The 21,485-nt window shown below is 44.0% G+C and overlaps 1 protein-coding gene across 4 annotated transcripts in view; it reads left to right on the top strand.

The window, feature by feature from the left end:
- STX2 (syntaxin 2) overlaps window positions 1-21,485 on the top strand; it is a 45,848-nt gene that overhangs the window by 17,926 nt on the left and 6,437 nt on the right. For 3 of the 4 annotated variants that reach the window (XM_079943404.1, XM_079943403.1, XM_079943406.1), the window contains exons 3-9: window positions 1,599-1,698; window positions 13,426-13,500; window positions 15,158-15,231; window positions 15,881-15,989; window positions 17,944-18,017; window positions 18,140-18,277; window positions 20,386-20,496. In XM_079943404.1, coding sequence (XP_079799530.1) covers window positions 1,599-1,698; window positions 13,426-13,500; window positions 15,158-15,231; window positions 15,881-15,989; window positions 17,944-18,017; window positions 18,140-18,277; window positions 20,386-20,496 — 681 coding nt within the window. The remainder of the gene's footprint in view (window positions 1-1,598; window positions 1,699-13,425; window positions 13,501-15,157; window positions 15,232-15,880; window positions 15,990-17,943; window positions 18,018-18,139; window positions 18,278-20,385; window positions 20,497-21,485) is intronic. The other variant, XM_079943405.1, reaches the window with a different exon arrangement.

The raw sequence follows: 21,485 nt of genomic DNA, 5'->3' as shown, positions 1-21,485 counted from the left end.
GGCATGTTGTGGGCTTGTAATTAACTGTCTTCAGTGAATTAACGCATGTCGGAGCTGTTTCTCCACTATGGGAATTATCCGAAGCGAGCTACAGCCTACGTGAGCCAAAGCTCTTTGGGGTCTTCCGTAACTTTCAGGATTAAAGAGGCGCTGAGACCAAACACACAAGAGCTGCTCTAGTCCGTAGGGCTCCTCATGCTGGCATCTCACCTCCCCACTGGGATGTGTGTCCCCGTTGCTCAGAAATCAGGATGGTGGGAGAGGATGCACTCGCACGAGAAGCCTCGCCCGCACTCCTGTCTTCATCTGCTGGTTTCCTCACCTCTCCCCTCGGAAGGTGACCCTTTTCTTAGTTTCTTATTTAGACATCCCAGTGTTTTTTCATGTAAATGTTAACATCTGCAGGTTAATCTCTGCTTATTTTGACCTCTTCCTTGCATCGTTGCTAACATGTATACGTGTCGTCCTGCACCTTGTGGGTAATTTTTTTTTCAGCGTGTTTTTAACTTGGTAATATATCCTGGAGGTGTTTTCGTATCTTTTGTTAGAGTTCCGTAATGTAACCTAACGAAACCCCTGCTGATGGGCTTTAGGGTTTTCCTCATCGTTCAGATGGAGAAGTTGTGCTCAGTTTCCTAGGGCCGCACACACTGAGTGGCTGCAAACAGCACAGATGTACTGTCTTCATCCCTGGAAGCCGGAAGTCCAGGCTGGTCCCGCCGGGATGAAGCCACATTGCCAGCAGAACCGCACGCCCCAGGAGCTCCGGGCAGAGCCCGCTGCCCTGCCTTCCCCACCTCTCGAGCTGCACGCCTGGTGCCCCTCCGCCTGCCAGGCCGGCAGCAGACCATTGTGCTTCACTGGTGTCGCGTGGCCGCCTTCTCTCGTCCCATCTCCATCCACTTCCCTCTTACAAGTACCCTTGGGGTCATACTGAGGGCCCACCGGGGGCTCCGGGATTGTATCTCCCCATCTCAAGACCCTTTGTTTCAGTCACATCTGCAGTTCCCTTTGCCATATAAGGTAACCATCCAAGGTCCCAGGGGCCAGGACCTGGACATTTTGGGGGACAGTATTCAGCCTGCCACACTTGTTATGAATCCATCTGGGCAGATCTTGCTAATGGATACGTTACATTTTGAGACAAGTAGTGAATACTTTAGACTATCAGAGGCAAAAAATAATGACTAGGAAGGCTTGGTCTTATCAGCTGTCAGTACCTCCCCGCATGAGAATATGATGGTCGGCCTCTGCTGCAGGGTGAGCTCCCTTCTTGACTGCACGGAGACCTGGCGTTGGTAGTAGATGCCTCTGGCTGCCATCATCTGTGGTAATCCTGGGTCGTGATTGTAAAACTTCTCACAACCAGCAAGGTCTTCCCGGTGGCTGATACTGCCTTAGCCATAGGTAGCTATTTTAATATGGCGCATTTCCCTTTATTTTTTAAATTAAATGAATGGGAAAAGGTGGTTGTTTCTTTATGTGGTAATTATTCACTTATTTTCTTCCTCTTTTATCCTTCTCTTTTTAGGTAATGGAAAGTGGTTGCAGATGTGCATTTGCCGCAGTGGTGATGACTTTCTCTCCCTCTCTCCTAGGTTGAGGAGATCAGAAACAGTATAGCTAAAATAGCTCAGTATGTTGAAGAAGTAAAGAAAAACCACAGCATCATTCTTTCTGCACCAAACCCAGAAGGAAGTAAGTTGTTGGTTTTAAAAAGAAGTGTGTCTGTCTATCTGTGTGCCTGTCCCTCTTGCTGTCCACAGCACAGGCCTTAGCCTGGAGACACGTGAGATTGAGCTGGGAGCTTGTAAAAAGTGCCGGAGGCTGGTGGGCCACCCCTCGGGATTCTCCTGCCTCTGGTCTGGATGAACCAAGGCATCGGTGTGGTTTTCTACAGCTTCTGCGGGATCTGGTGTTCAGCCGGGCTGAGGACCACTGATGTGTGATATCCACGAGCATACATGGATGTGGCCTTGCAGAACTTTGGGGTCACGTCAGTGACTGGGCCTTAGATCTGTATTATGTCCACAGTTAAACAGGAGTGATAGAATTTTGTGCTTAGATGAAAGTTAGTAAGAGGTTGATTTGGAAAACAGTACTTGTTAGAGCAGGTTTAAAGATGAAGAACAGACTAAAGTGATCTCAAGTCTTCAGCAAAGGCTTCTGTATGGAGTGTGCTGTTCGTGGTGTCTGTTGAGGGCAGCATGTGAGCAAGTGATTTAACATTAACTGGACATCAGGGCATTGTTAGTTATAAGGAAGTGTTTCCTAGATCTACAGTGACAAAATTTGAAAACTTGAAAGGTAAGATGGATCTGGATAAGCTAGAGACTGCAAATTGGAATCCATACATCATTTGGGGGGATAATTGATATCCTCACAATACTGAGTCTTCTAATCCGTGGAACTGCTCTGTCCCCTTACTTACATCTTCTGTAATTGCTCTCAGTGATGTTCTGTAGGGTTCTCTGTAGCGGTCTCACACACCTTTCATGGTAGGTGATGGTTTCGGTTTTAACGTGAACAGTATCTGCTGTAAATTTTGTTTTCTACTTGTTTCCATATATGGAAATACAGTGGGTTTTGTATGTGGACCTTGTATCCCGTTATCTTGCCTAATTACTTAATTAATTTTAATAATTTGTTTGTGGATTCTGTTAGGTTTTTTTCTACACCCAGTCATGACACCTGTGAATAATCACAGTTGTCCCTCAGTTCTTATGCTTTTTATTTTCAGTTGACTTATTTCACTGACTTTCCGTACAGCATTGAATAGAAGTGGTGATGGGAACACGCTTATTCTCAGTCTTGGAGGAAAGTTGAAAGCAACTTTGTTAGGTTATTTGATGTGGCCTTACATTGAAAAAATAACTTGGTATTAAATTGAGAAAACTCATTTTGAAGATTTTGCATGTCTCGTAAAATAACGCTCTGGGCGTCTGTAGATGCCTTGTCTTAGGATTTAGAAGGATATTTTCCAAAGTGTGTTCCTGGAGCATGAATCTCGTAGCTAGTATGTGAAACAAGACTTCTGTGGCCAAATGCATTCGGAGTCCTTTTCACACCATATCCCCACTTGGAAGGTTGCAGAGTAATAAAGGCTCTGAGAAGTCCTGCAATGAAGAAACCTTTGCTTAGTGGAGTGTTTCACAAATGTATTTGCTCACAGAACTTTTTGTGTAACACCTGTTAACATCTTGCTCAGTTCTTGGGGAAGCTGAATTTGAATACATATGACTGTATTTTTTTCTTTCGAGAAGTTTACCTCCAAAAAACTTTTGCTGCCAAGTTACAGCAGCTTCAACAATGTTGGAGCGAAGTTGGGGCTCTTAACGCTTCGTAGTAGTCCCTTTGGGCTCTGAATAAGACTGTTGCTTGCTGTCTCTGTTTCACAGCAGGGTGTGAACCGGAGCGTAAGAAGTGATGTCTCGCTGCTCCCTGAGTTGCTCTCTGTAAAGAGCAACGCGGTTACTCCTGCCCCACGATGCTGGGCCCTAGGAAGTGCCCAGGGTGGGGCAGTGGGCAGTGGGCTGCTGTCCCCCCAGCCCTTCGTCCTGGCGGGTGGGGAGGGGCAAGGTGGAGCTCCAGCTCTTCGGTGCCGGTGCCCTCCCTGCCTGGGCTCCTGGGTGGGCCCGCAGAAGGGGTTCCAGAGCACAGTGGCCACCGGGTGGCGCCACCCCATGGCCGGGCCCTGGCCTGTTGGCTTCTGCTGCAGAGGCAGGGCTGGCTGGCCGGCCAGGTTGTTTCATTAACCTCAGTGACAAGATCCCAGAGAAAGATTTGCCTGAGAAGCTAGCAGAGGGCCCCTTAACTCTCACTTTTCTTTATTGACTTTACATTTCTGTACTTTCTTTTTTTAAGAGGGCCACTGAAAATGTGTAAGTTTCAGGCCCTCCGAAACATGAACCCACCTGGTGGGAGCCTAAAATGTGTGTTATTCAGCTTTCTGGGTCTTGCTGGTGATAGTGTTGCGACTGGCATCACCATCAGAGAATGGAGGGGATGTTACTCATCAGTAACACGGCTTGTAGTTCCTTTGAATCAGGAGTCAGAGCCCTTCTTTTCATCCCATGTTTTAGGTATGGGCGTCCTAAACAGTCACACAACCTCTTGCTAACATTTTATCTGCCCTTCTTCTCCGTCTGCGTTGTCACGCTCCTGGGCTGGCCTCTCGTCTCTGAGCTACGACGATTACATCCGGTTGCCTCCCGTCTCTAAATCCTCCTCCTTTGTGCATTTTGTGCTTTTCTGCTGGAGTACACGTTTCAGACTCGCTTGAGAACCGTGTGGTCACCACTTAGTGTAGAAAGCCTCTTCTCAGGTGAGTGGTGGGTTCAAACCCCAGTTCCACCGTGAATTCACTGTTTACCGCGGACAGATGGCGCACCGTTCCGTGTAAATGCCGACTGCTACTGTCGTCAGTGTGTTTCCCCCCATCACCTTGTTTCCATCCCATCCTTCCTCCTGCTTCCGCGTGAGAGGTGTGTGTCTCCTTTTTAAGGGCAACTGTGGTATGTGGCCTTGAGCCACCTCTCGCTGTACTTCCGTCCGGGCTCCTGGACCGGAAGGCCGCCCGTCTGCCCGTCCAAGCATGCCTGCCCGCAGCCCTGCCTCGCCCCGCGGCGGCTGTTGCTTCCCGAGAGGGGTCTTGCGGGCCTCCCCTCACCCCGGCTGCGCCGCAGGTCCTGCCGGCAGCCTCAGCCCTGGCCCTTGTCCTCCCTCCTTAGCGTCCAGCCCTGCTGACTGGCTCCCCCGCCCCGCCCTCACCCTCTTCATCTTTTAAAGTTAACCTGTTTTACGTTATCAGAGTTAATTACGTGCTTTATCGTGGGCATTTTGGAAGAAAGCAGAAAGGAAGAAAAAAAAACAATGCTCGTAACCTGTCCCGTGGTGATAAACACCGTTAACGTTTCGGTAAATATTTTTCTAGCAAAAAATATGTATAAAACATACACTTTTAAAGAAGTGTACTGGACTTTCCTGGCGTAAAATGGTTAGAACTTCGCCTTCCAGTGTCGTGGGTACGGGTTCGATCCCTGGTCAGGGAGCTAGGATCCCACATGCCTCGCAGCCGAAAAACCAAAACACATAAGAAGAAGCAAAATTGTAACAAATTCAGTAAAGACTTTAAAAATGGTCCACCTCGAAAGAAAAAAGAAATCTTTAAACAAGTGTAGAGTTTGGAGCACCCAGTGCCTGTTGCCTTACAGTGTACCTCTTTTGCTGATGAGCAGAGCGTTCCAGGACCCTTTATTTAATGGCTGCCTGGTGGTCATCGTCGGCCGTTTCTGTGGGAGCAGAATGGCCTGGGGCCGGATGGCAGAATGGCCTTTTATTGTTTACAGAAAGCTTGCTCCCAGTGTGTGACGGGTATTGCCGGGACCTCGCATCGTTGTAGTGTCATATATGATTCTTAACTTAGACTTGCTGCTGTGCAGAGCAGCAGGGACCAGGCTGAACACTGGACGGGTGGAGGCCCGTTCACTCCTTGTGCTGGCCTCGCGAGGCCTGTGCTCCCCTCGGGTGTGTCCGAGAGCCGAGGATGTTGGGGGATGGAGAGGGTGAGCATTTAGTGCAGAGTCTCGAGCGCCCTGGGACTCAGCCGGCTCTGCTGTCCCGCTGCTGTCCTGAACCGCAGGCAGCACCAGGCGGAGCCGCGGGCCCACCCAGCGTCCGGGTTTCACGGTTACAGACCACTCCGCCCCGGGCATCCTCGCCTACCTGTGTGTCCTTGAGTGCTTGTCAGCTCACCTCTCGGGCCAGCATTCCTGGGAACATCGTGCTACATCAAGGGACTCGTCCCATTAAATGTTCTTTTCACATTTTTAGTGTGAAACTTTTCTAATTTATGGGAAAGTTGCAATTACGGTACAGTGAAAACTCACGTTCCCTTCACTGAGATTCACCAGTTGTTAACATTTCGCCACGTTTGATTTCTTTCTCTTTGTGTATGTGTGTGTATGTGTATGCATATGTGTGCGTGTACACACACATTGCACATGTATATATACACACGCATACATACACACGTTATTTTTGCTGACTCATTTTAGAGTGAGTTGCAGGCCTTGTGACCATCTGCCCCTGAGTACGCCAGTGTTCATCTCCTAAGGAGGAGGTTCTCTTGTAATTATCTAATTCAGAACATTTGATGTTGATAAAAACGCTGTCTAATCCACAGTCCATATTCTCAGTCAAAAATCATCACGTTGGTAGCCTTTATAGCTGTTTTACCCTCTTTCCAGGGTCTGATCCAGACACCTAGGCAGATAAAGCCTAGACACAAATGCCTTTAGTTTTATTTACTTATTTGTTTATTTATTTATTTATTTGCCTGCACGTGGGATCTCCGTTGCTCCGTGTGGGATGTTTTTTTTTTTTTTTTTTTTCCCTCGCTGTGCACGGGCCTCTCACTGTTGTGGCCTCTCCCGCAGCGGAGCACAGGCTCAGAGGCCATGGCTCACGGGCCCAGCCTCTCTGTGGCATGTGGGATCTTCCCGGACCGGGGCACGAACCCGTGTCCCCTCATTGGCAGGCGGAATCTCAACCACTGCGCCACCAGGGAAACCCTCCTGGTTATTTTTGATTGAGAACTGGGCTTGGTATATGAAGTCTTGTGGCCATAGTATGAGTCTTAGGATAATATTTTCTTTTTTTTGAATTTTTGAATTTTATTTTATTTATGTTTTTATACAGCAGGTTCTTATTAGTCATCCATTTTATACACATCAGTGTATACATGTCAATCCCAGTCACCCAATTCATCCCACCACCACCCGCCTTCCCCCCTTGGTGTCCATATGTTTGTTCTCTGCATCTTTGTCTCTATTTCTGCCCTGCAAACCGGTTCATCTGTACCATTTTTCTATGTTCCACATGTATGCGTTAATATACAATATTTGTCTTTCTCTTTCTGACTGACTTCACTCTGTATGACAATCCCTAGGTCCATCCACGTCTCTACAAATGACCCAATTCCGTTCGTTTTTATGGCTGAGATTCCACTGTATATATGTACCACATCTTCTTTATCCATTCGTCTGTTGATGGGCATTTAGGTTTCTTCCATGACCTGGGTATTGTAAATAGTGCTGCAGTGAAGATTGGGGTGCATGTGTCTTTTTGAATTATGGTTTTCTCTGGGTATATGCCCAGTAGGATTGCTGGGTCATATGGTTATTCTGTTTTTAGTTTTTTAAGGTTTTTTATGGTTTTCGCTGGGTATATGCCCAGTAGGATTGCTGGATCATATGGTTATTCTGTTTTTAGCTTTTTAAGGAACCTCCATACTGTTCTCCATAGTGGCTGTATCAGTTTACATTCCCACCAACAGTGCGGGAGGATTCCCTTTTCTCCACACCCTCTCCAGGATTTGTTGTGTAGATTTTCTGACGATTCCCATCTGACTGGTGTGAGGTGGCACCTCATTGTAGTTTTGATTTGCATTTGTCTAATAATTAGTGATGTTCAGCATCCTTTCATGTGCTTCTTGGCAATCTGTATATCTTCTTTGGAGAAATGTCTGTTTAGGTCTTCTGCTCATTTTTTGATTGCGATGTTTGTTTTTTTAATATTGAGCTGCATGAGCTGTTTATATATTTTGGAGATTAATCCTTTGTCCATTGATTCGTTTGCAGATATTTTCTCCCATTCTGAGGGTTGTCTTTTTGTCTTCTTTGTAGTTTCCTTTGCTTTGCAAAAGCTTTTACGTTTCATTAGGTCCCATTTGTTTATTTTTGTTTTTATTTCCATTACTCTGGGAGGTGGATCAAAAAAGATCTTGCTGTGATTTATGTCAAAGAGTGTTCTTCCTGTGTTTTCCTCTAAGAGTTTTATAGTGTCCAGTCTTACATTTAGGTCTCTAATCCATTTTGAGTTTATTTTTGTGTATGGTGTTGGGAGTGTTCTAATTTCATTCTTTTACATGTAGCTGTCCAGTGTTCCCAGCACCACTTATTGAAGAGACTGTCTTTTTGCCATTATATATTCTTGCCTCCTTTGTCATAGATTAGTTGACCATAGGTGCGTGGGTTTATCTCTGGGCTTTCTATCCTGTTCCATTGATCTGTATTTCTGTTTTTGTGCCATAGCATATTGTCTTGATTACTATAGCTTTGTAGTGTAGTCTGAAGTCAGGGAGTCTGACTCCTCCAGCTCCGTTTTTTTCCTTCAAGACTGCTTTGGCTATTGGGGGTCTTTTGTGTCTCCATACAAATTTTAAGATTTTTTGTTCTAGTTCTGTAAAAAATGCCACTGGTAATTTGATAGGGATTGCATTGAATCTGTAGATTGCTTTGGGTAGTATAGTCATTTTCACAATGTTGATTCTTCCAATCCAAGAACATGGTATATCTCTCCATCTGTTTGTATCATCTTTAATTTCTTTCATCAATGGCTTGTCTTATAATTTTCTTCATACAGGTCTTTTGTCTCCCTAGGTAGGTTTATTCCTAGGTATTTTATTCTTTTTGTTGCAGTGGTAAATGGGAGTGTTTCCTTAATTTCTCTTCCAGATTTTTCATCATTAGCGTATAGGAATGCAGGAGAGTTCTGTGCGTTAATTTTGCATCCTGCTACTTTACCACATTCATTGCTTAGCTATAGTAGTATTCTGGTGGCATCTTTAGGTTTCTCTATGTACAGTATCATGTCATCTGCAAACAGTGACAGTTTTACTTCTTCTTTGCCAATTTGTATTCTTTTATTTCTTTTTCTTCTCTGAGTGCCATGGCTAGGACTTCCAAAACTATGTTGAATAATAGTGGCGAGAGTGGACATCCTTGTCCCGTTCCTGATCTTAGAGGAAATGCTTTCAGTTTTTCACCATTGAGGACGATGTTGGCTGTGGGTTTGTTGTATATGGCCATTGTTATGTTGAGGTAGGTTCCCTCTGTGCCTACTTTCTAGAGAGGTTTTATCATAAATGGGTGTTGAATTTTGTCAGAAGCTTTTTCTGCATCTATTGAGATGATCATATGGTTTTTATTCTTCAGTTTGTTAATATGGCATATCACATTGATTGATTTGCATATATTGAAGAATCCTTGCATCCCTGTGTTAAAACCCACTTGATCATGGTGTATGATCCTATTAAGGTGTTGTTGGATTCTGTTTGCTAGTATTTTGTTGAGGGTTTTTGCATCTATATTCATCAGTGATATTGGTCTGTAATTTTCCTTTTTTGTAGTGTCTTTATCTGGTTTTGGTATCAGGGTGATGGTGGCCTCATAGAATGAGTTTGGGAGTGTTCCTTCCTCTGCAGTTCTTTAGAAGAGTTTGAGAAGGATGGGTGTAAGCTCTTTTCTAAATGTTTGATAGAATTCACCTGTGAAGCTCTCTGGTCCTGAACTTTTGTTTGTTGGAAGATTTTTAATCACAGTTTCAATTTCATTACTTGTGATTGGTCTGTTCATATTTTCTATTTCTTCCTGGTTCAGTCTTGGAAGGTTATACCTTTCTAAGAATTTGTCCACCTCATCCAGGTTGTCCATTTTATTGGCATAGAGTTGCTTGTAGGAGTCTCTTAGGTTGCTTTCTATTCCTGTGGTGTCTGTTGTAACTTCTCCTTGTTCATTTCTAATTTTATTGATTTGAGTCCTTTCCCTCTTTTTCTTGATGAACCTAGCTAATGGTTTATCAATTTTGTTTATCTTCTCAAAGAGCCAGCTTTTAGTTTTATTGACCTTTGCTATTATTTTCTTGGTTTCTATTTCATTTATTTCTGCTCTGACCTTTATGATTTCTTTCCTTCTGCTAATTTTGGGCCTTTTTTTTTGTTCTTCTTTCTCTAGTTCCTTTAGGTGTAAGGTTAGACTGTTTATCTGAGATTTTTCTTGCTTCCTGAGGTAGGCTTCTATTGCTCTAAACTTTCCTCTTAGAACTGCTTTTGCTGCATCCCATAGGTTTTGGATCATCGTGTTTTTGTTGTCATTTGTCTCAAGGTATTTTTTGATTTCCTCCTTGATTTCTTCAGTGATCCCTTGGTTATTCCGTAACGTATTTTTTAGTCTCCATGTGTTTGTGTTTCTTACATTTTTTTCCCTGTAATTGATTTCTAATCTCATAGCATTGTGGTCAGAAAAGATGCTTGATATGATTGCAATTTTCTTAACTTTACTGAGGCTTGATTTGTGACCCAAGATGTGATCTATCCTGAAGAGTGTTCCGTGCGCACTTGAGAAGAAAGTGTAATCTGCTGTTTTTGGATGGAATGTCCCATAAACATTAATTAAATCTATCTGGTCTGTTGTGTCATCTAAAGCTTCTGTTTCCTTATTAATTTTCTGTTTGGATGATCTGTTCATTGGTGTAAGTGAGGTGTTAAAGTCCCCCACTATTATTATGTTACTGTCAATTTCCTCTTTTAGAGCTGTTAGCAGTTGCCTTATGTCTTGAGGTGCTCCTATGTTGGGTGCATATACATTTATAATTGTTATATCTTCTCCTTGGATTGATCCCTTGATCATTATGTAGTGTCCTTCCTTGTCTCTTGTAACATTCTTTATTTTAAAGTCCACTTTATCTGATATGAGCATTGCTACTCCAGCTTTCTTTCGATTTCCATTTGCATGGAATACCTTTTTCCAGCCTGTCATTTTCAGTCTGAATGTGTCCCTAGGTCTGAAGTGGGTCTCTTGTAGACAGCATATATATGGGTCTTATTTTTGTATCCATTCAGCGAGCCTGTGTCTTTTGGTTGGAGCATTTAATCCATTCACGTTTAAGGTAATTATCGATATGTATGTTCCTATTACCATTTTCTTAATTGTTATGGGTTTGTTTTTGCAGGTCCTTTTCTTCTCTTGTTTTTCCCACTTAGAGAAGTTACTTTAGCATTTGTTGTAGAGCTGGTTTGATGGTGCTGAATTCTCTTAGCTTTTGTCTTGTCTGTAAAGGTTTTGATTTCTTCATCGAGTCTGAATGAGATCCTTGCCGGGTTGAGTAATCTTGGTTGTACGTTCTTCCCTTTCATCACTTTAGATATACTGTGCCACTCCCTTCTGGCTTGTAGAGTTTCTTCTGAGAAATCAGCTGTTAACTTTATGGGAGTTCCCTTGTATGTTATTTGTCGTTTTTCCCTTGTTGCTTTCAAGAATTTTTATTCGTCTTTGATTTTTGTCAGTTTGATTACTATATGTCTCGACGTCTTTCTCGTTGGGTTTTTCCTGCCTGGGACTCTGTGCGCTTCCTGGAATTGGGTGGCTATTTCCTTTACCATGTTAGGGAAGTTTTTGACTATAATCTCTTCACATATTTTCTGGGGTCCTCTCTCTCTTCTCCTTCTGGGACCCCTATAATGTGAATGTTTGTGTACGGCCCCGGGCGTCCCCGGGAGTCCCGACCAGCAGGACAAATCCTTGTGAGTCCGAGGAGGAACCTGTGGGGGTTGAAAAAAGGGGGAAGGGCAGGAGACGCGAAAGAATGGAGGCAAGACAGAATCCTGATCAAGCCTCAAACTTTTATTGCTGCGGTAGCTGTATTTATACACTGCAGAGAAAGGGGGGCGGGATTCAGAATGAGGGAAGTACTTGGCTAATCATCATTGGTGCTGCGTGCGCGGGCTTTCATTTTAGGCGCGAACTTCTATCTCATAAATCAGGAAGAGAAGCAGGGTGTCGGCCATCTTCTAATGGCGAAAACTTCTTGGCTCCCAACAAGTGTTGTTGCATCTAATGTTGTCCCAGAGGTCTCTTAGGCTGTCTTCTTTTCTTTTCATTCTTTTTTCTTTATTGTGTTCCACGGCAGTGAATTCCACCATTCTGTCTTCCTGGTCACTTACCCCTTCTTCTGCCTCCGTTATTCTGCTATTGATTCCTTCTAGTGTATTTTTCATTTCAGTTATTGTATTGTTCATCTCTGTTTGTTTGCTCTCTAATTCTTCTAGGTCTTTGTTAAACATTTCTTGCATCTTCTTGCTCTTTGCCTCCATTCATTTTCCAAGGTCCTGGATCATCTTCATTATTCTGAATCCTTTCTCTGGAAGGTTGCCTATCTCCACTTCATTTAGTTGTTTTTCTGGGGTTTTATCTTGTTCCTTCATCTGGTACATAGCCCTCTGCCTCTCCATCTTGTCTGTCTTTCTGTGAATGTGGGTTTTGTTCCACAGGCTGCAGGATTGTAGTTCTTCTTGCTTCTGCTGTCTGCCCTGTGGTGGATGAGGCTATGTAAGAGGCTTGGGCAAGCTTCCTGGTGGGAGCGACTGGTGGTGGGTAGAGCTGGCTGTTGCTCTCGATAGTATTTTCTTTTTTACGAGATGATTCTTAAACATTTCTGCTGGTTGGCCGTGTGCACCGGCGATCTGGGCCTGCGGCTCCCCTTTCTCCAGCATGTGGTCTTTAGCTTCAGCTCAGCTTTTCCTTGGCTTCTCAAGGCCTCGGCTGCCTCTGGCTCAAGCAGCTCCCTTGCTGGGCTCATTTCTCTGGGTTTCCTTCTTTTGAGTCTTCTTTGCTGCCTTTATAGGTTGATGACGTCCAGCTCTTCTGCTTATTCTCAGCAGGAGGACTCATAGGAATGACCTAGTTCCCAATATTGCCCTTGTTTTCGGAGGTTTGAAATCCTGCCGTTATCAAATATAGCCTCATGGCCAGCTTCTGTAGCTGAAGGGTTCAGCGTCGCAACGCCTCTTGAGCCCCTGCGCACCTGTGTTAGCAGGCAGGTCCAGGCGTTCCGTCCTGAGTGACCCCCAACCCTGGGGCTCTCTTATCCAGAGAGGTGAGCCCTTGGAATGTCCCCAGCACTCTCAGTCCTCAGTCATGTGTCTGCGGCTGGTCAGCGTCCCCGGCTGTCCCCCGACTGGTGCGTCGTGTCCTCACTGGGTGGACCCCGCACAGACCTGCTCCACGCGCACTTCCCCTTGGACCCCTTCCCCGACCCTCCTTCCCCGCACGCGGAGGCGGGGCCTCTGGGGGTGTGAGTTCAGCCTTCCCCGGTGCAGGAACCCACGCTCCTGCCAGGAGCCCGCTTTGATGAGAGAGAGGACAGCAGGAAAGAAGTCAAACACGTGGAGGCTTTTTTCCTCCCAGAATATGGTTACATTTCTGCTTTCCTTTTTCAGGTCTAGATGTCAGCACTGGGTTCAAGGAACTGTGTCATCAATTAATTGGTATAAACTAGGTACCCTGAAACTTAGGTGTGCACCAGAGCTGCCTGGAGGGCTTGTTAAGTCACAGTCCTGGCCCATCTAGTGAAGTTCCTGTGAGTAGGTCAGGGGTGGAGTCCAAGAATTTTCATTTCTACTAAACACCCACCTGATAACGGAAGCTGCTGGTCCAGGACCCACACTTTGAGAACCACTGGGGTGATCAGCAGTTTTTCTCAAGAAACAAACAAATGACTATTTACCAAGAATACTGTTCTGTTTAAGTTTGTTGAACACTGATGTTGGATATTATAACTCATGTCTTTTTTTTTTTAATTTTGTAGAAATAAAAGAAGAACTTGAAGATCTGAACAAAGAAATCAAGAACACTGCTAATAAAATTCGGACCAAGTTAAAGTGTGAGTGTAAAGTTGTGATTACATGTAATCATTGACGGTGGGGATGTGGGTAATTATTATTTTCTTCTTTATAACTTTTTATTCTTTTACATTTTCAAAAGTTAAGATTGTGACCGCTTTAAAATAAGTTGTATGTACTTGGAATAGTAAGTCTTGTTTAAGTTCCTCATTATTCTAGAATTCTTAAACGAGGAGCTAAACCTAAGGGCTGTTAACCCTTAAATTTCAGAGTGAAGCACTAATTCGTGCCCAACAGGAGTTAGCACTCGCTTATAAATTGTTAATCTGTTATATTTTATGACATTTGGGGCTAAACTGCAGATATTTGAGAAGGCGACTAGCCTTTGACATGAGTTGCTGGGTTCTTCTTGAATGCCCTCGTACTCGGTGAGCTCCTTTGAACCTTTCGTAGATTCATCTCGGCTGACGGTGCTGGGTGGAGGTCCACAGCTTCCCTGTGGGACCGAAACAGACGTGGGTTTTCTCTGTGTGGTAGAAAGACAGACTGTATTTAATTTTTACAAAATGACATTCAAATCAAGAATATTTCTGAAGATCAAAATGAACCTTTATTAAGGAGAATTTCAGACGTATGTCGGGGGAGGGGGTCACCACCACAAGCCTCGTGTCCACGCCCTTGAGCTCTGCAGGTCCCAGTGGCCCTCACCCAGCCGGTTTCACAACCAATCCCAGACATCTGGGTCTTCATCAGCATATAGTTTTCTGTGTGTATTTCTAAGAGAAGGATTTTTCTCCCCCAAGTACAACTATAATACTACTATTTTTTCTTCTTCTTTTTTTTTTTTTTTTGCGGTACATGGGCCTCTCACTGTTGTGGCCTCTCCCGTTGCGGAGCACAGGCTCAGTGGCCATGGCTCATGGGCCCAGCAGCTCCGCGGCACGTGGGATCCTCCCGGACCAGGGCACGAACCCGCGTCCCCTGCATCGGCAGGCAGACTCTCAACCACTGTGCCACCAGGGAAGCCCTATAATACTACTATTATATCTAAGTCACATTAATTACTATTATTTATTATAAAATATCCAGTCAGAATTCACACTTCCCCAATGATCTTTTTATTTTTTTATTTAAAAATTTTTTTTTAATAGTTTGTTTGAATTGGGTTCCTTATTTGGACCGTATCCTGCGATTGGTTGATATGTTGCCATGTTGCAGAGTTTTGCTGATTTCACCCCTTTAATGTCACTTAACAGGTTACACTGTGCTCTGTATTTCCTGTGGATTGACAGTTAAATTCTCCAAACTTGATCAGATTCATGTTGCCTGCTTTGAAATGTGAAGCTGTAACATCTGGTTTTATTTTCTGATATCATCAGCAACTGACAATTACCAAAACTCATAAATTTACTAGGAGTTGAAAAGATAAGAAAATACATTTGAGGTTAGGCTTGAAAACCTTTCATTTTTTAGTTTAAAAGATAACTCTTGGGCTTCCCTGGTGGCGCAGTGGTTGAGAGTCCACCTGCCGATGCAGGGGACACGGGTTCATGCCGCAGAGTGGCTGGGCCCGTGGGCCATGGCCGCTGGGCCTGCGCGTCTGGAGCCTGTGCTCCCCAGTGGGAGGGGCCGTGGCGGTGGGAGGCCCGCGTACTGCAAAAAAAAAAAAAAAAAAAACTCTTTCCTGTTTGTTTCTAGCTATTGAACAGAGTTTTGATCAGGATGAGAGCGGGAACCGGACGTCAGTGGACCTTCGGATACGCAGAACCCAGGTTGGATTGTTGGCCGTGTCTGGATTGAAGCAATGCTGAAGAATAGGTCTTCATACTTCTTCCAAATTCAGAATAATTTCATCTTTACCATCACATTAGTTCTTTCAGCATTTCTGCATAAAAAAGGCATCGTATTTATAGACTCCCTCTCTAGATTATGAAGAAAAAAAGTGTATTCAGCCCAACAGCAGAATTCTGTTCTGAAGAGCAAAGAATTATCTCAGTCATTTTAGTGTTCATGGTAAAATCCTCACCGTCTATAGGTTTATGGTGCAGCAAAGTGGAATTTAGTCCACTTAACTCTACCTGACAAATGGGGATTATGTGCTCAGGCTCTGGGGACAGTCTGCCTGGGTGCCAGCCTGACCCAGTCAGCCTGTAGCTATGGACTGATTGACTTCTTGAAATGACGGTTTCACTTCTATAGAATGAGGGATAGTAATAGTATAGTAAGGTTACTGTGAAAATCAAATAAGATAATGCATGTAAAGTTCTTAGCATAGATTCTGTTATACAGTAAGTTGCTGTTAATCTTATTTTCCATTTGAAGGAAAGATAGTTTGAATCTCTATAATGTAATGTTTTTATGTATCACTTTTAATAGAAGCAATGACCAGTGTGTATTGATCTATCTTTTTTATGTTAAAAGCATTCAGTGCTGTCTCGACAGTTTGTGGAAGCTATGACCGCGTATAACGAAGCACAGACCCTATTTCGGGAGCGAAGCAAAGGCCGGATCCAGCGCCAGCTAGAAATAAGTGAGTCAGTGAACGTGCTATTTCTGTTAAAAACATATTTTTCTTCCTTAGGGTCTGACATGAAAGTATGTAACTTCAAAAAAGTAATTCCATCTCTGTTTTGGTCAATAATGTAAGCCTAAAGTGCTTTCATAGCTTCCTAGTCATTGAATCAACCAACCTATTATTCATTTAAATCCTTCAGAGAGTTCTAGGTGAGTGGACTTTAGATTACTTGTAGAGCGTTAATGAGACCTGGAAGACTCTCAACCGTCATCTCTTCCTGTATTTTTTGTGTCCCCCAACCCTTCCTGCCCCATCTCAGGGGACAGTTCCCTGTGGGTCTCGCGGTTCTGCATGTCTGGTGAGCAGACACTCGCTGCCTTTTTGCTCCAGGCTTTCTCCCGCGGGTGTCTGTCTGTGTAACAGGCAGCCTTAGAAGATGCGGCTCGTGGTTCCCTCTGGGCGGAAGGCAGTTTGCTTGCTGAATAAAGGTTAGGCAGCCTTGCTTACTCCCCACTACGGAAGATCAGGGCTCCTCAGCTGTGACACAAGCCCCCTGTGGGTGCACCTTCCACTGGGGCTGCTCTGCGTCTCCCACGGCTTGGGGAGGGGGGAGCAGCCGTAAACGTGAACCTCATTAAATGACATTTTAGGACCTCTCTGGTGGCGCAGTGGTTAAGAATCCGCCTGCCAATGCAGGGGACACGGGTTCGAGCCCTGGTCTGGGAAGATCCCGCATGCCGCGGAGCAGCTAAGCCCGTGTGCCACAACTGCTGAGCCTGCGCTCTAGAGCCCGCGAGCCACAACTACTGAGCCTGCGTGCCGCAAATACTGAGCCCACACGCCTTCTCACCGTGATGAGAAGCCCGCACACCTCAATAAAGAGTGGCTGCCGCTCGCTGCAACTAGAGAAAGCCCACACGCAGCAACGAAGACCCAACGCAACCCCCCAAAATAAATAATGACATTTTAACATCTTTATTGAGATTTAGTTGCTGTGCCATGTGGATGATACTCAACTTGTACAGTGCAGTGGTTCTTAGTATATCAGCACAATCAATTTTAGACCGTTCTAGTCACTCCAGAAGGAAGCTTGGTGCCCGTTGTTGGGCACTTCCCGTTTCTCCCCTGAGCCCCAGGCTACTGCCAGTTTATTCTCCTGTCTCTGTAATTTTGCCCATTTGGGGCATCCACATGAATGGACTCGTACAACATATGGTCTCTTGTGACTGGTCTCTTTCACTTAGCACAGTTTTTTCAAGGTTCAACCACACTCCAGCAAACACCAGTGTTTTATCCCTTGTTTACGGCTGCATCACGTTCCATTGTGTGGATGGACCACATTAACATTGTTTATCCATCCATGAGGTGATGGACATTTGGGTTGTTTCCACTTTTTGGTGATTATGAATAATGCTGCTGTGAATATTCACATTAAATGATATTTTAATTATGATGATGTTTCAATTGGGTTTTTCCAAACTTCTGTGAACCTGTTCATACACAGCATTACTACATTTAACTCAAGGAAAAGTATTAACGCCCAAACTACAGAAAGTATTAGAGCCTCTGATGCTAATTTTGCAGTCTTTATTATGTGCCTTTAACATATGCTGGATCTAGTTTACCCCCTTTTCCTATAAGCCAGAGTTAAACTTGTAGGAAAACTGATACGCCAGAATGTATTATCAGTTTCGTTTTTATAGTTGTTCCTTATTCAGACTAAAATTGGATTTTATTAGTCATTCCAATCAAGATTTTTCATGAGTGTTTTCCAGTTCTTCCTACTTCTTAGGCTTATGTTAATTTCTCTCATCGTTAATATTTGCCTAAGAAAATACATTGGAGAGGTTAGAAAAACATTGGTTGAAAATATTAACAACTCAGATTTTAGTTGCTAACTTATGGGTGCAAAAGTCATTTTTAAATATTGCTGCATTCTGAATGGAGTTTTTAATTGTTAATATTTTAGCTGGAAAAACTACCACTGATGATGAACTAGAAGAGATGCTGGAAAGTGGGAATCCCTCCATTTTCACGTCGGACGTGAGTATGCAGGTGGCTTTGTGGCCTTGTGTGTTTGTATATATACAGATGATTTTTTTTCTTTAACTTGCAGAGCAATCGTAAGTTCATTAGTATTTCTCTTCTGTTTTTGTTTTTCAAAGATTATATCGGATTCACAGATTACTAGACAGGCTCTCAATGAAATTGAGTTGCGTCATAAAGACATCATGAGGCTGGAGACCAGCATCCGAGAGCTGCACAAGCTGTTCGTGGACATGGCCGTGCTCGTTGAGACTCAGGTAGTCACACACGTCTCTGCTTCTCCGAGACAGAGAGCTGTTTTCTGTAAAATCTTACGTTTGATTCCAGTATACCTGAGAAAGCCAGTATTCTGGATGCGGTCTCGTAATTCAGCAGTCGTAGTGTTTTTGCCACGTGAGACTGAAACGCTGTAAACAGCTTCAGCTTTCAACAGTGGGGGACTGGTTTACGTGAGTTATGTGTGGTGTGTCCGTAGGACAGCCTGTTAGGCAGCCACGGGCAACATCGTCTTTGTTCATGGAGGACTTTGAATGAAATATGTAAACGTTATGTGCCAGAATTTCAAGTTGACATAAGAGGGAGATACTAAACCTTACACGTGTATGTATAAACGTGAATATGTACACAACACACGCCCTTCTACTCCTGTGTGTATGTATATATGGCATGAACTCAGCTGCATGAAACAGTACTCACAGAAGGAAAGAAATATACCAAGCACTATAATAACAGTGGGACTATGGGAATTTTAGTCTTCTTCTCTAAAATATATGTATTTTCAAGTTTTCTGTAAGGACCATATACTAGAGTAACAATTGGGAGAAATGTATGAAAGAATAAGCCCCAAAGGGGATACACTGTGACGTAACTAGAAGCTTGTACTTGCCACGCGGTGTCTAGTACCACCGGCGTGAGGAGACCCTGTGAGGAGCTGAGGAAGTTGATACAGATTTTTGAAAACAGAAAATTCAGTGTGAAGCACAAGCCGGTGGTTCCAGTTGGGTTTGCGGCTGTGCTTGCGCTTCCTCTCGTGATGCTGAATGAGGTCCTCCGTGACTTTGCAAGCGCGTGAGGCCGGCCCTCGGTCACTCACTGATCAGTGGGCCATTGAGTTCAGCTGACCGCCCCGTGAAGGGGGAGCATTCATACCAAGTCATCTTAGGATTCACGTCACACTCACGTCCTCGCTCCCGCGGAGGCTGGTTTCAGGATCTCTTGTGTCCTCTAAGAAGGTTCGAGTCTGACTGGCCTATTTCTCATTGCCTGGGTTATGTAAGGATCACTGGGAAGTCCATCCAGGTGCCAGGTTCATCCTCCACATCGCCACTAACATTTGAAGAACAGTGTTTACTTTGAGGAACCTTGTCATAAAAATGTGTGCAGCGCTGCAGTGCGGTGCATTTGCAGTGTAGCGCGGGGACGGGGCAAGCTCACCCCTTCTGCTGGGAGGGCCGGTGTGCCACTCAGTGCAGAAGGGGGAGAGCTGGGAGTCTGGCTGCCACCAGCTTCTTGTTTTCAGGAAGGAAACCAGTTAGACAATAAGACAATCAGTGATTCGTTTTGTTATTACTAAAGATTTTAGAGCGCCTTGGGCTTTTAATTAGGATTATTCGATGTCAGATGTATTAGCCGCCATTAGAAAAATCGATGTGTTCTTAGCTTTGTTCCATTGTTTCCTTTTAGAAGTCTGTTAGTGCCGCGTTATATTGGCTCGTCTAATTCAACATGTGCGTTTAATCAAAGCTTACTAGTAAGTTTACACGTGTGAATGAGTAAGTTAACTGTGCGCCATTCTTCAATGCTTTACCACTCACTGCTGCAGATTGTGTCTGCCGGTGGACAGAAGACCAGGTAATGTGTTGTCACCCCACATTTCACTGGATGCACCTCATTAATTTAGTCAACTTAGTGGCCACCGTAAGCTATTCTGAGGTTACTGTATTTTGAAGATATTGCAGCAATCTTCTACCCATTAGAAAAGATGTCATTCTTCGTCCACTATATGTACGTGCATAATCGTAAATATTCGCTTAGCCTAAAGCTAGCCGCGTCCCGTTCACTGCGCCCATCTTTAAGGAGTGTTCTCACGTTAAAGCATATCTCAGTCTACACGATACGCCCTCAGTTATCAGCATTGTTGCCCATCCCTTCTTGTTCTTTTTATAGTATAAGTTGGATTTTGATTATTCTGCATATTGTACATTAATAATGGTCTCATCTTTTCGTAAATGTGAAAAAAAATTCGGTGTCCATTACACGCACGTTATGTTCCTGTGGAAACTTTACTGCTGCTCTGTGGCTGTCTTAAGATACACAATTAAGTCATTTGAAAGTATCTCCTAAGTTTGAAACTTTCTGTTTTAAGGGTGAAATGATCAACAACATAGAAAAAAACGTTATGAATGCCACAGACTATGTAGAACATGCTAAAGAAGAAACGAAAAAAGCTATTAAATATCAAAGCAAAGCAAGAAGGGTGAGTTTGGTCCTTAAGAATTAAAGTGCGTTTTTCTCTGGATTTGGTTTTGAGTGTGCGTACATCGATGCAAGCCCACTTAACAGGTATTCCAAGAAATGAAAACTTGTTACATTAATGTTTCATTTGAAAACTGAAGTAATTCTTTTTGCTAAAACGTTTGAAGTTTATCAGATAAGTTATGTTGACTGTGAACCCTGTTGGTTTTAAGTAATGAAAACCCTTTGCAGCCGAAGTCGGTCTCTCTGCTTTTCTCAGTTGCATGGGTTCCAATTCCAGAGTTCTCTGTGTCTTGGGCCATTATGTGGAGGGACATAACGAAACTCATGGGACTGGAAGTTCTAAAAACCATTGGTTACACATCTTATGCAGTGAACACTTTATTCTTTGTTTACGTTATTTGCTAATCCTTTGGTTTGGAGGAAAGACGAGAATTATTTGAGACCATGGACCAAAGACGTTACATAGCACTCGCGTTGAAGCTTTGTAAATGAGTTTTAGTATCTTTATCTGAATCTTAACGTGTGTCATGTGTGAGTGAAAGCTCTTCTAAGAAAACAGCGAAACCACAGAATTAAGTTCTGATTCAGGGACTGGAAAACTGTGTCTCACTGTGTGACCTCACCCATTACTTCTTGGTCCCTTTCTCTCCAGTGTGGAAAGGAGCAACACGAAGCACCAAACCCGTGCTTTCAGGGCCTGTCACCCTCCCACCTGCTGGGAGACGGCTGCCTCAGTGCCAGTCAGGGGAGGTTTCCAATGTGATGGCAAAAAAGGGAGTTTCAAAAACTCCTTGTAAAGAGGGAGTTTCAAAACGTTCAGGAAACATAGTCAGATTCTGAGCGCGGATTTACCCGTAACAATGGTCCATGGACGGTCTCAAATAAGATGCACGTCTGGGCTTTAATGTCAGCCTGCAAAGCATCTCACCCTGCTTTTTCTTGGGAATATCTGAGTGTTAATTATCTCTGAGACGTAAGACATGGTTT

Source organism: Stenella coeruleoalba, assembly GCF_951394435.1.
Source record: "Stenella coeruleoalba genome assembly, chromosome: 14".
Classification (NCBI taxonomy): Eukaryota; Metazoa; Chordata; class Mammalia; order Artiodactyla; family Delphinidae; genus Stenella; species Stenella coeruleoalba.
The sequence above is the reverse complement of the archived record's forward strand: the minus strand, read 5'-3'. Positions and strand labels throughout refer to the sequence as shown.